Genomic DNA, 13345 nt, shown 5'->3' with positions numbered 1-13345 from the left:
CCCCCCCAAAAAATAACTGAAAAGTATTTTATTTTGTCCTTGTCAATTTGACCAATCATAAACCCTGCCACATTCAAATAATCAAAGTTTATTTATAACTGATTGGTTGGTCTGACCATATGAAACTGGATCTAGTGGCGACAGCAGTTACTTCTCCATCATTTCACTTTTACGTTCACATTTTACCTTTTGCAAACAGGAACCAGGTCACAGTGGATGTATTCACTTCAGTTACCTGTGTAACCTGATTTCTCTGTGTAACCTGGTCATTGTGCGCATGTAAATGTCCGTCAGCTGACTGGCTTCCTCCAACATGCTGCACCTCCTGCTCTACCTGGCTGCTCTCGGCCAGCTCACAGGTAAGAACACACCTGACGTCATCTGACCCCACCCACACCAGCCATCTACAAATATTACCTAAACTCGTGGTGTAAGTCTCATAGTTCTGAAAAATGATATAATAAAGTCATACTATTCCAACTGTACCCTCAAAATAATCAAACTTTAATCTCAAAATATTTTGACTTTAATCTTGAAATATTATGCTTTTAATCAAGAAACATTTGGCTTTTACATTAAATTATTTTTCTCTAAATAATACAACTTTTTCAAACAATTTTCTTGAAAACATACAGTGTTTTTTTTTTGGAAATATTACAAATTTCTTCTTGAAATATGCCAACTTTTTGTTATTATGCTTTTCATGTCAAAACATTGTAACTTTATTTGACCTTTAATTTGACATTTTGTTGCCTAACATCCGTGTTTGCAGCTTTTCCTGTTGACTGACTCTTACCATGTGTCTGTGCCTGCAGGTGCAAATACTCCTCCCACTGAAACAGACATCAGCAGCTGTCCCGTCCTCTACTTTGGAAAACTTTACACAACAATATATGTGAGTAAAGTTTGTCTCAGAGGACCTTACCTCAGGTTCGACTGTCTCCATAGCTGAGAAGTCAGATGCTGCAGAATTAATTAATATACTGTGAAATGAGTCCGGTTCTGCTCGAGGTTTCTGCCTCTTAAAAGGAAGTTCTTCCTCGCCATTGTTACTGAGTGATTCCTCATGGAGGGAATTGTTGGGTCTCTGTAATCAATATTATAAAGAGTTCGGTCTAGGCCGGCTCTATTTGAAAAGTGCCTTGAGATATCTTCTGTTTTGATCTGACACAATATAAATAGAACTCGACTTGACTAGAAATGGCCTTGAGGTGGCGCAGAATAGGAATCAGGAATCAGTGTGTGAGGAAAGAGGCTGTGAGTCCCAGTCTATTCTGTTAACGAGGAAAAGTTTGAACTGGTGGAAGAGAATAAACACGAGCTATTCTTCTAGTAATCACAGTATTTTTTTATACAATAAACTAATAATTCAACAAAGAAAGATTCAACTCCAAACACAAGTATTCATACAAACTCACTGAAGAAACAATAATCTAACCACAACAGAAACGTCACTGACACAGTAAACATGAAGCTGCTGAACTGTCGGACAGAGCAAAGTTAGAGATCATTCACATTCAACTATTGATGGAAAAGACGTCCACATGAGCCCAGAGGTTTTTACACAGGTCAACTGGCCAGAAGTGTTTTCATTTTCAACAGAAAGCAAATCACAAATACTCCACTTCATTAAACTAGACATACTGTCAGAGTTCAGCTGCACACTTCACTGAGCACAGAAATGATTCTGCAATTGGACATTAACCCTCAAACCAAAGCCACATCTGTCATGCTGTCTTTTGTCTGTTGTGTCTCTCTGATGCTCACAGGTGGACAGCAGCGGGGGAAACTCTCAGTTTGTTTTAAAGGCCCTTACAGCCCTGGAGCCAAGAACGACTGTCTCCTGGCATCTTATGGGGGTGTAACCGATGTTGAAGTCCGCATAGAAAACAATAGTACTGGTCCTGGATCAGACTTTCATCTCTCTCTGGGACAACTCACAGGCTCGTCACCCTGCGCTGTGTCTCTGATCCTGAAGGACGACCGGAGCGCTGACCATGTTAGTACTGTTCATCTGAATATCTCTGACAACAACTCAGAGGCTTCGGAGGCCGTATCCTGACAGATTCCTGTCTGTGTCATGTCTCCAGATGCTCAGCCAGATGCGCCGCTTTGAGGACCAAGCAGCTGTGTCGGTGTCCCTTCAGGACGCCTTCACACAGAGCTCTCTGGTGAGGAAACGTAGAAGACAGTGGGATGATTAAAGATGTCTTTTTGATACTGTGGTGTCAGTTGGAGCATCAGGTGGCAGCAATAGAGAGAAACTAGACTAGGTCTAAATCAAGTATGTCTATGGTCAAATCCTGATTTTATTTTATCATTCATTTTAACTGAGATGTCATGTGACAAATTCACCAAACACATAAGTCAGAGACAAAGACTGAGCTTTGATCTCAGCTGTATTTACTGTAAAATGATCACTCAGAGAGAAAGTTAGAAGAGACAAACTATTTGTCTTTTTTCAAGTTATTTTTCCAGGGTTTTGCCTTTATTTCAGTCATAGTGAGACAGAGAGAACAAGGACTAACCCCAAATGGCACAAACTCTACCAGGTGAATCACCGGGGTTCTCCAGCACAGACTATCTTTCTTATTTGGACTGTCACACAGCTCACAGCCTCTCTCTGCGATTATACAGAAATAAAGACTCAACTCAAAACTGTAAAATTATAACAGGACTTTTGTACTTTGAACTAAATACTGGAGAAAATAAACATGAGACACTATACATGTAACTCTAATGGGAAACACCAGTAACCCTAATGCCTGAAACATGTTATAACATATATTGATGTCTGCTAACCAGAACAACAGAAAGACACAAGATAGCTAAACTTTCCCACTTTGTAAAGAACTTAATGAATATAAATTGTTCAGACTCACTCTCTGTTTGTCACAACTGAAACTCTGACTTTAAATTCAGATAATTTACTTTTCTGAGTCTGAACATTGTGTAATCCTTATTATTGACAGTGTGTGTTGTAAAGTGTGTGTTGAGTGTGGTTTGTGTTTTATGTGTGTCTGCTGCAGGAGGTCGATGTGCAGGTCGATGGTGTTTCACTTCGTCACTTCAATTTTACGCAAAAGAACAAGAAGTACTTCAGGGACCTGAGCGGATGCAGACACTCAGGTGAGTCCTTAAAGGGCCGGACACCAAAATACAGACACACAAAAACAAGAGGGATCTGCAGGACACATCATGTGCTGAGTGAGGATATTATCATAATGATATTCACCTTATATAACAATGAAATGAATTACCCGATAACTTACCCCTTTTTCCTTTTAACAAAAAGATTATATCTTATTAATTTTATTATATTTAAATTCAATTTTATCTAAATTTTAATCAATTGAATTGGGTCAGTTGACACACATCACAAAGGAAAAACTAAACTTAAAACAGATTTAATTTAAATTTAAATTAAAGAAAATTACAATAAAATAAAACTGAAGTGACTGAAATTTAATTAAATACATTATTTTCAACAAAACATTTTATATTAAATAAAATAAGAAAGCGGAATTAAAATGAAATTTAAATTTCAATAAAATAAAATAAAACTCAATTTAAAATTAAAATAAATTGAACATGAAATTTAATGAAATAAAATTAATTAAGTTAAATCAAATTGAAATGCAATAAAATAAATTATAAAGAAATAATTTTTTAATTTAACTAATTAAATGTATTTAATATTTATTAATTTAATCTAAAAGAAATCAATTTTACATAAAATAATTAGGATTATTATTAAAGGGTCAGTTCTCCGTGTGTTTTCCAGGTGTCGTCTATGAACCCAACACAGTGGCGTGCAACTCTAACTCCTCCTCTGTTGTAACCTGTGATGCATCAGCAGCCTTCAGCGTCAGCCCCTGTGGCCCTGGGAGACGTTGCCAGGGCAACGGCCAGTAAATATGATTTACATGTCTGAGACTCTTGTCAATGGATTAAACCTGATGGTTTAAATTAGAATTAGACCTTTGAAGTTTTACAGTAACACTGAGGCTCCCTGAGGTCTAACTCAGAGGTGGTTTCTAGATACGTCTGTGTCAACTCTGATGAAACAGATCAATTCTAAGAAAAATATTTTCAGTGCCAAATTACACCCCTTCTGATAGTTATTTTTCCTGTCAGGTGTGTAGTGTACTCCACCTGTACTGTGACTGGCCCCACGGTCATAGATTTCAACGGCCATGTTAGCTCCGTCCAGGACCGCTGTGCGTACACTCTGATGTCGGCTGCAGGCCTCCAGCTGCTGGCCACCTTTCAGGAACGGCGCCGCAAAGACGTCAGTTTTCTGGAGCGTGTGATCCTGCGTCTGGACGGGTCAGGTGTTGACATTCACCTGGGACAAGGTGGGAACGTTCAGGTAAGATGCCTCCAGCTGCAGAGAGTGATGTGTCTGTTTAAAAGTCCAGTTACACCAAAATCTAAAATGATTCTTGGTGAACTAAATTCAACAAGCAGCAGAACCTCACACATATGCTGATGATACTCTAGCGTACATCTCAGGTTACCCAGACAATCTGCCATGGAGGATTATTTTAAACCAGAAATACAATTGAAAAAATAATAGACAGGATAATCTCAGGATAATTATCTCAGGATAATCAGGTCATAATCAAACATTAAAAAGACAATGTAAACTGAAAAAGGAAAATACCAAAAATCTTTAATGCAAAAGCTTAAATTGTTTATTCTTATTTTCTTTTTCCTTTTTTGATTTCCTTTTTCTTTTTAATAATTAATTATGGCTTGTTTGTATGGCTTTTCTATTTTCCCTTTTAATTTTGTCACTAGGTAAAATCCTTAATCTTCCATCTATATAAACTATATCTTATACAGAGTTATATAATTAAAATTACTGGGAACTATAATATTTGACAGATTTGCTCGTATTGTTATGGTGTATTTCCCAACACTGGATGAACATAATGTACTGTGCAATACATTCGTAATGTAGCACTGTAACATGGCATGACTGGATACAGGTGAATCAGATTATGGTTGATTGATGATGATAAACATTATGACATTAAGCTACTTATTAATGTTGGTCTGCAGCTCAACCACACAACACTGAGACTGAACAGCTCCGCTCAGCTGATTCACGGCGTGGAGCTCTCAAAGGACAAAAGCAGAGTCACCGCCAAAGTGACATTTTCCAATTACAGCACATCCATCTTGTTTGACGGCACCACCGCACAGATCCACGTGAAAGGTACAGAGAAATATGTCCAACATACATGGATAAAAAAATAAAATAAAAATAAAAACTTGACATGTTCTGTGTCATAATAAGATATTTGTGCCAGTTGATTTGTTTGTTCATTTGTTCATCTGAATCCAGGCCCGGGCTCCCTGCAGGGTTTATGTGTGAACAGCAGCTCTCTGAGTGAAGTGAGGCTCTCTGAGTTCAGCTCCTCCAGGTAAGACGTCGTCACCACCTTAACATGCACCGACTGCTGCTTCGTCACAAACACTGTGGTCCTCTGCTGCTGTTTGTCGCCCCCCAGCTGTGAGACGCAGTACAGTGAACCCGCTGACGGACGGATCGACTGCACCATGATGACTGCACGGTGAGCAGAGACACAGCAGAGACACATTAGAGACACAGCAGAGACACAGCGGAGACACAGCAGAGACACATTAGAGACACAGCAGAGACACAGCAGAGACACAGCAGAGACACATTAGAGACACAGCAGAGACACAACGGAGACACAGAGGAGACACAGTGGAGACACAGCGGAGACACAGCAGAGACACATTAGAGACACAGCAGAGACACAGCGGAGACACAACAGAGACACAGCAGAGACACATTAGAGACACAACAGAGACACAGCAGAGACAGAGCAGAGACACAGCAGAGACGACGAACTGGTCAAAGTCTCACAATGAAGCGTTTGATCAGCGGTGTCGGTATTTAGAAGACGGCGTTCAGGCAGAACCGCATAGTTCTTACATGATAGTAAACTGAGTCTTATATGTATCCTCGATGTTTTAAAGGTCAAGCAATTTATGGACTGATAATATAACTAATTAATCCCTAATAAAATTGTTATTGGCAGTTTAGTTGGAGCCTCTTAATTCTCAGATGGTTTCATTCAAGTCCAAAGATGTAAAACTATAAAATGTCTCACATAAATTCAATGATGAGAGAAAAGTCCAAAACCCAAATCCAGATCAGTGAATCAGAACTTTCCCATGAATCATGTGAAAACCCCTCAGATTTATCTGGTGGCCCTTTGGAGGGGCCCCACCCCTGGGTTGGGAACCAGTGGACTAAACTATCTAAGTGTATCTGACGTAGTTAAAGCAGCTCCACCAGTAACATGAGTCAGGATCAATGATCTGATCAGAGATCAGTCACAGGAGACAGTTTACTGTGATACTGTAACATTAATGATGTGATGATGTCAGAGACAGGTGACTGCAGGTCAGTCAGTGCGGGACTTATTTTTCTGGTTCTCTGTTCATCCGACAACAGCTGTAATCTCCTGAAGGAGGCTCCGTTCACTTCCTGTCACAGCCACGTCGACCCGGAGCCCCATGTCACCGCCTGCACCAGCGTTCTGTGTCTGTACCCGGCGGGAGACGGTCTCAGGTGTCAGTTCCTGGAGGTCTACGCTCAAGCCTGCAGTCTGCACAGTAACCACACGCTGGAAGGCTGGAGGTCCAAGGCCAGCTGCTGTAAGAGCGAGTCCCCTTCACTGTCACTCAGTCCTGTTTAGAAGACATGATGCCAGTACTGACAGCAGTAATCCATTACTCGTTAAATTACACAACCTATTTTAACCCTTTACAGTCCTCGTTACTGGAAAAAGTAATCACATTACTGAAACATGTAACTGATTAATGTGTTACTGCCCAACACTGTTTTTCACACACTGTGCATGATGTTGACAGGTTTTTGTTTCTGATGAAACTCCCCCTCTGCAGCCCCCCCTCAGGACCCCTGTCAGGACACGTCCTGCAGCGCTCATGAGTTCTGTGGTGAGGACATGAGCGGTCGACCCCGCTGCCTCTGTCGGGCTGGTTTTGCCTCCAAATACAGAACGAGAGGAGCTTTAGGTGAGACGTTCGTTAGAAGCTGCGAAAATAATAAATATTGAATAAACAACGATATCAGATATTTTTTCCACAAACCACTGTCCTTATCTCAACATATGAAACATTAATTCTTACAGTTTTTAAAAAATGTCAATGAGACGTTGGATTAGGTTGTTTTTATTTTTTTTGAAAAGATGGTTTTATTTCGTGTCCCTGTAGGGTCGTGGGATGCCTCCATAATAATCATTTTTGAATGTGTGTTTCATTTCCCTGGTCTGTCCTGGTGTGTCCTGGTCTGTCCTGGTGTGTCCTGGTCTGTCCTGGTGTGTCCTGGTCTGTCCTGGTCTGTCCTGGTCTGTCCTGGTCTGTCCTGGTCTGTCCTGGTGTTCAGGTGACCCGACGGTCTGCAGGGAGAACTCTGCCTCAGTTTCTCTGGCTGCTTGTCTGCTGGCAGAAAAAGGCATCAACCACTCAGTCTTACACCTCAACGACCACACCTGCACAGGTCAGATGGACGAGAAGACACACATGGTGACGTTTGGCTTCAACACCAGCAAACTCTGTGGGACGGTGATCTCGGTGGGCATCTCTCCTCCACTAAAAGCCTCCAACAAAGTGCTTGTCAGATCGCCTCACAGAGTCTGAAGTCTCCTTTCAGGGAAACTCAGTCTGACAATTTGTGCAACTATCTGAAAGAGAAAATCGGGCAGTCGTGATCACTTTACACAGGGTTTGAGTAGCACCCTAACACCTGAGCCCACCCACAGGTAACCCTGAGTGGCCCCTTTCCTGCTTTGTAACATTACAGACTATAAAGTGTCACAATCAGGTGTCAAGTGCTGATCCTGCAAAGTGCTGAAAACTCTTTATTAAACTCAGTAAGATTCATGACCATATAAATAAAACCCATAAAAATGGTCCACTGGAATCTGACCAGCACTTGGTTTGAAGCAGACTGAGGCCTCAAAGATTAAAGTTAGGTGTCATCACCTGGACCATCTAAGTAACACTGTCTGAATCTCTGTGACACTACAGGCAGCAAAAAACAAAATCATCTACAGTAACACCATCAAGACAGACAACAGCTCCACGTCCGGGCCGATCTCACGCCAGAGCCTCGTTAACGTCAACTTCTCCTGTTTCTACAGCCAGCCCGATGTCAAGAGCATGTCCTTTAAAGTCAAAGGCGGGTGAGGAGTTCAATTCACAGCTTTTTTTTATTACTCATTATTAATAACATGAGGAAAGAAGTGCAGAGTCTGACAGTTGTGTAGAAACAGTGATTGTCTCTTAAATATTTACTAAAAATCAGTCATGGATGATGAGGCAGATTTAGAGCTGAACTGGTTCAGATCTTTGTTTTTTATTTTTTGGGCGGGTTTGAGTGACACCTGTTTAAATTCAAGTAACAGTTTGTATAAAGTATATGTGAGCGGTTCAGGTGCTTCCTGGCTCCACTCCAGCTCCGCCCCCTCACCTGCTCTGTATCTAGACCCACAGACCAACAGACCATATGTGTTTTCATCCAATCACATTTTCTTTCTAAACACAAATGTGGAGTTTAACAGGAAAATACTCTCAGCAGTCATCAGAAAGGATCTTAAACCGTTTACACTGAAATCAATGGCTTACTGAACCCAAATTCTTTCTTTCCTCCTCCAGTCAACTTTTACTCCAGGAACCAGCCATGCAGATCATTATGGTTTATACTTTCTTACACAAAAAGTGATGTGTGTGAATGTGTGTGTGTGTGTGTGTGTGTGTGTGTGTGTCTGTTCTCTGCAGTACTGTGATGCAGCAGATCATATCTGGGTCTTGGAATTACAGTCTGTCTATGAGCATGTGCGCCGACCTCGCCTGCACTCAACCCATTGACTTTTCGAAGGGGGTCCAGCTTGACCAGACCATCTACATGAGCATAGAAACAGACGGGCTGGATGGCAACCTGATCAACATGAAGACAGAGTCCTGCTGGGCAACCAATAATGAAAACGGCAACGGTGGTCTGAGATACGACCTCGTCAAAAACGGGTGAGTCAGAAGATTCAAGACTGTGAGCACAAACACAGACGCACATCAGCCGTGTGTACACATGGGTCTGTTTTATAAATCTCAGTCATTGTTTTCTCCTACAGCTGGTTCACCTAGAGTCGACTCATTAAAGTTTAAATGCTTCAGAGTTTAGTCTGGTTGGTTTGTCTGAACCCACAGGTGTGTTCTCATAAAACTAGAGCTGGTGTTCCACGTCCCTAGAACCAGCCTGCGACTCGACTTCACGTTGATAGGAGGCCAGTTAAGGTGGTTTGGGCATCTGATTAAGATGCCTCCTTAACGTAGACCCAGAACTCACTGGAGGGATTAGCCTACGTATCCCATCTAGCCTGGGAACGTCTCTGGATCCCCCAGGAGGAGCTGGACAGCGTTGCTGGAGAGAGGGATCTGCCCTGCTTAGCCTACTGCCACCTCGACCCGACCACGGATAAGCGAAAGAAAATGGATGGATAAAGCTGGTGTTGATGTGTTTTCCCTAACCTTAAAGATCCATATTGCATATAGGTAGATATTAATGTGTTCTTTGATTATAAAGCAGGTTAGGTTACACAGCAGAGGGGACACCTCCCACTGGTCAGAGTGACACACCTGTAGGAATCGACACCAACACAGTGATGAGCTGTTTATAATTCACACACATCATCATATTATAATAAGAAGTGGCATATGTCATTAACAATACATGCTGATAATGTTAATTAGTGTCATAAGCCAGTAGACAGTGACAAACCACTCAGGATCAACATCCATCACCGGTGACACACCATCAGCTGATCCATCTCTGTGAAGTCGGAGCTTTAAGGGGAAACGCTGACGATCCACAGATTTTCTCTTCTTCTCTCATCTGTTCAACATGACAGGAACCAGAATCAGGTTTCAATAAGAACCATGAAAAGTGAAAAAGAAGCTGATTCTTATGACTGAATTAATATTACTCCTAATTTCTAAATATTAATATTATGATGCAATTCATGTTTTGTGAGCAATTTATAAACATCAAGGTCTAAAGATGTGATTTTGACAATAATTAAATTTCTTAAATGAAATCATTATGGAATCTATGCAGTATGTTAAAAGTGTGTGACGCCCTGGGTCTGGCTGACAGGTGATGAGTCCTGTGATCGCTCCTGTGTTGTCTTGCAGCTGTTCGAACCCTCAGGACAGCACGGTGATGATCATACCGAATGGAAAGGGAACAGGAAGCATCTTAGTGTTCCGGATGTTTCAGTTCAGGGGGAACAACAACAAAATTTTCCTGCACTGTAAAATGAAGCTGTGTTTGAAGAGCAGCCCCAGCTGTCAGCAGGTGCAACAGATACACAACCACTCACATGCCCTAATCGATAACATCACTATTTCTGTTCATAGCCTTAACTCTATGTTAACTCTACTCTAAGTTTCAAATCAAGGACATGTTTTTATATTTGTCTATATCCTGTCAGATTAAAATATGTTGAATTAACTATTAGCACTTCCTGTATGCTATGTACCATTCAATGTGCAGACATCTATCACTGGATCAGTTTGATACTGAAGAAAACTTAAACACATGACGATTCTCAGGCAGGTGCTGCAGTCATAAGGAGCGTAGTAGCACCTGACACTCTTAGACTATTTGAAGTGTAAACTTCCTCTATGTCTCTGTCTCTAACTCTAACAGACTTGCCAGCGAAGGGGCAGGAAGAAGAGATCTGTCAGGCCTGACTATGAAGATGAAAACCCAGCCTTTGTCACCGTGGCCTTGGGCCCTTAGGTGAGTCCAAGCTCTGCTGCTGTCGCTCCGAGCACAGATCCGGGTGGAGGTCAGAGGTCATTAGTGGAACCAACAAATATCAACCAGGTCACTGTAAAAGTGGTGATTTCAGTCACTGCAGCTTTGTAGAAAAGACTGATAACTGATTGATAACCTATACTACTGGTTGTCTTCTCAGGTTGTTTCCATGGCGTCTCGGACCGACTGCCCAGCTCTCGACTTCAGATTTATTCTGCAGACTGGGATCAGACCACACTGCACCACAGTCCCTCCAAGATCCCTCACTGTTTCTATGTGACCACAACCTGAATTTACAGCAGTGTTTTAATGTTTCTTCTCATCTGACCTCGTACAAGGTTCAGACACGTGACAGGGCTCTCACTCCAGAGCAAGTCTACCTGCCTCTGACTGTAAACTGTTGCCTCTTCTGGTTTCTATAAAGCTCATCAGAAATGTTCGGGAATTTAGTCTCATTTAACCAAGAAATTAATAAAATGTAATCCAATTATTTTTATATTCAGGGAGGTTTTCCACTGATCACTGGAGTGTGTGTTTTTCTTTGCTCTGTTCGGTATTGTGGGTTCTATATGAAACTATTGTAGACTGTCTATTGTGATTTTTACATTCTGAAACTAAAGCAATGTTCCTCATCCATACGTTTTCTTCTTTTTTAAACTAAATTCATGTATTAAATAACATTAAAAATGAAACAAGACATGTGCAAAAACTATGTCTGATTCCTGAGTTTTCCCTAAAAGCCCTGAATCTTAGGGCGTCGTGTGGCGTAGTGGTCTAAGCAAGCGCCCTATGTGTAGAGGCTGCAGTCCTTGCTGCAGTCGGCCCCGGCTCGAATTCCGCATCGGACGGCCTTTCGCTGCATGTCATTCCCCCTCTCTCCACTATACTGTCCAATAAAGGCATAAAAAGCCCCCCAAAAAAAAATACTTTAAAAGCCCTGAATCTTATATGAAGTTTATAATATAACTTCAACTTGCTGTCATTTCCTCTCACAAAAGTACAAAAGCACAAATTTTTTACATTCACAAACCTGAATTTCTCATGCAGATATATTTTACAGGTTTACAAATGTTGATTTACAACTACAAACATTGGAATTATTTGTGAACATTACAAGCTCAAAATCATTTTGACCTTAATTTGAGCCTATATACGTGTGGGGTGGAGTCATGACTTAACTTTACTTGCTGGTTGTGGGTGATCATAAGGTGTGGTATCCTTCTATGCAGGGCAAGCAAGGACATTTTAGGCAGCTCTTCTTCTGACTATGAAATGGTTTTGAAGCATTGTAAAAAGATTTATTAATCATTCATTTAAACCTTTTTTAGCATAAACTGCAAGTACACTAATGACCTATATACATTTACTAGTTCAAGCACAACCAGCAAAGGTGACATTTAACAGTAGCTACAGCTAACAACAGTTAGAGTCTGTTTTAAAAACATCTGCTGCTAAGCTAACATACATATGGTCACAACACATTTCTCAGCATAAAACAGGTTTGAGTGGTAGTTTACAGTTTGTAAAGCTTTGGTCCATGAAGAGATTATCAAACAGAGTTGTTTCCAAACAAGTATTTTAATTATAATATTAGTATATATATATAAATAAATATATATATAAGTATATTAATGATCACATCCATGTTGTTTTCTGATACATTAGTGATGATGACTTATGTAATAAAATCATCTTAAGCATTTAGCTGTGATCTATGTGGAAATGCAATTACACAAATACAAACTGCTTTTATTTTAGGGCATATTTATGGAATGGTTCTATGTCTGACAAAAATTATATCTTAAAAATTAATGTCACTTGTAGAGCAACAATATACTGGCCTTATACTGACATTTGTCACACTGAAAAATCACGTATTTGTCCTGATGCTAACTGCTAGTCATTTAGCAAGCATTGTCAGCTAGGCAAGACAATTAAAAAGAAAATGCAGTAATCCAATTTGCATTTTCATTTTCACATATTCATGTGGGCATTCTACGAATGAAAATTCAGAAGCTATTGACAATTCATTTTCAAAGACTTACCTGCTTTACAGTGACAGTATTCAAATACAATAAGCCAGTGCCCACAGTCCATTGCATTTACATGTCACTACACTCTTTTAGGGTCAAAATGAAAAGGCATTTGGAAGTTTTAAATGTTTTAGATCCAATAGATTCAAAATCTGATGCAGGTTCTGGATGATTTTTTTCCGGTGCAACATGTTTTCCCAAAATGATGTACAAATGGCTGGATACAGTAAATAGTGCATGTAGCTGCTGTAAATGGGGAAAAAAATTCAAGAGGGAGCATGTCCCCTGAATATAGACTGAAATTGGGGCTAATCCCTGAATGTTTATAATCACTGACTCCGCCCCTCAACCAGTTTGTTACTTTTATATTTTCTGTGTTTTGCTGTTGGAGAGCAGCAGCCTGCAAGTTTTCATCAGCCTGTACCTTCAT

At 40.6% G+C, this 13345-nt stretch overlaps 1 protein-coding gene across 1 annotated transcript; it reads left to right on the top strand.

The window, feature by feature from the left end:
- Nucleotides 1-313: 313 nt before the first annotated feature.
- On the top strand, nucleotides 314-10864 carry LOC130175106 (alpha-tectorin-like). Its single transcript, XM_056385399.1, has 16 exons — nucleotides 314-359; nucleotides 1770-1999; nucleotides 2091-2171; nucleotides 3030-3129; nucleotides 3785-3911; nucleotides 4138-4372; nucleotides 5068-5224; nucleotides 5354-5432; nucleotides 5520-5582; nucleotides 6497-6699; nucleotides 6949-7080; nucleotides 7451-7638; nucleotides 8095-8249; nucleotides 8845-9090; nucleotides 10255-10417; nucleotides 10772-10864. Exons 1-16 carry the CDS (start codon nucleotides 314-316, stop codon nucleotides 10862-10864), a joined length of 2298 nt encoding a protein of 765 aa, XP_056241374.1.
- Nucleotides 10865-13345: the final 2481 nt, after the last annotated feature.

This window comes from Seriola aureovittata, chromosome 9, assembly GCF_021018895.1.
Source record: "Seriola aureovittata isolate HTS-2021-v1 ecotype China chromosome 9, ASM2101889v1, whole genome shotgun sequence".
NCBI classification, from domain to species: Eukaryota; Metazoa; Chordata; class Actinopteri; order Carangiformes; family Carangidae; genus Seriola; species Seriola aureovittata.
The sequence above is the reverse complement of the archived record's forward strand: the minus strand, read 5'-3'. Positions and strand labels throughout refer to the sequence as shown.

Excerpts from the sequence above, each read along its gene's own strand:
- LOC130175106 (XM_056385399.1), top strand. The coding sequence starts at position 314 with ATGCTGCACCTCCTGCTCTACCTGGCTGCTCTCGGCCAGCTCACAG. Across the intron at positions 3,130-3,784 it reads GAGCGGATGCAGACACTCAG|GTGTCGTCTATGAACCCAAC; the intron begins GTGAGTCCTTAA and ends TGTGTTTTCCAG. Across the intron at positions 9,091-10,254 it reads TACGACCTCGTCAAAAACGG|CTGTTCGAACCCTCAGGACA; the intron begins GTGAGTCAGAAG and ends GTTGTCTTGCAG.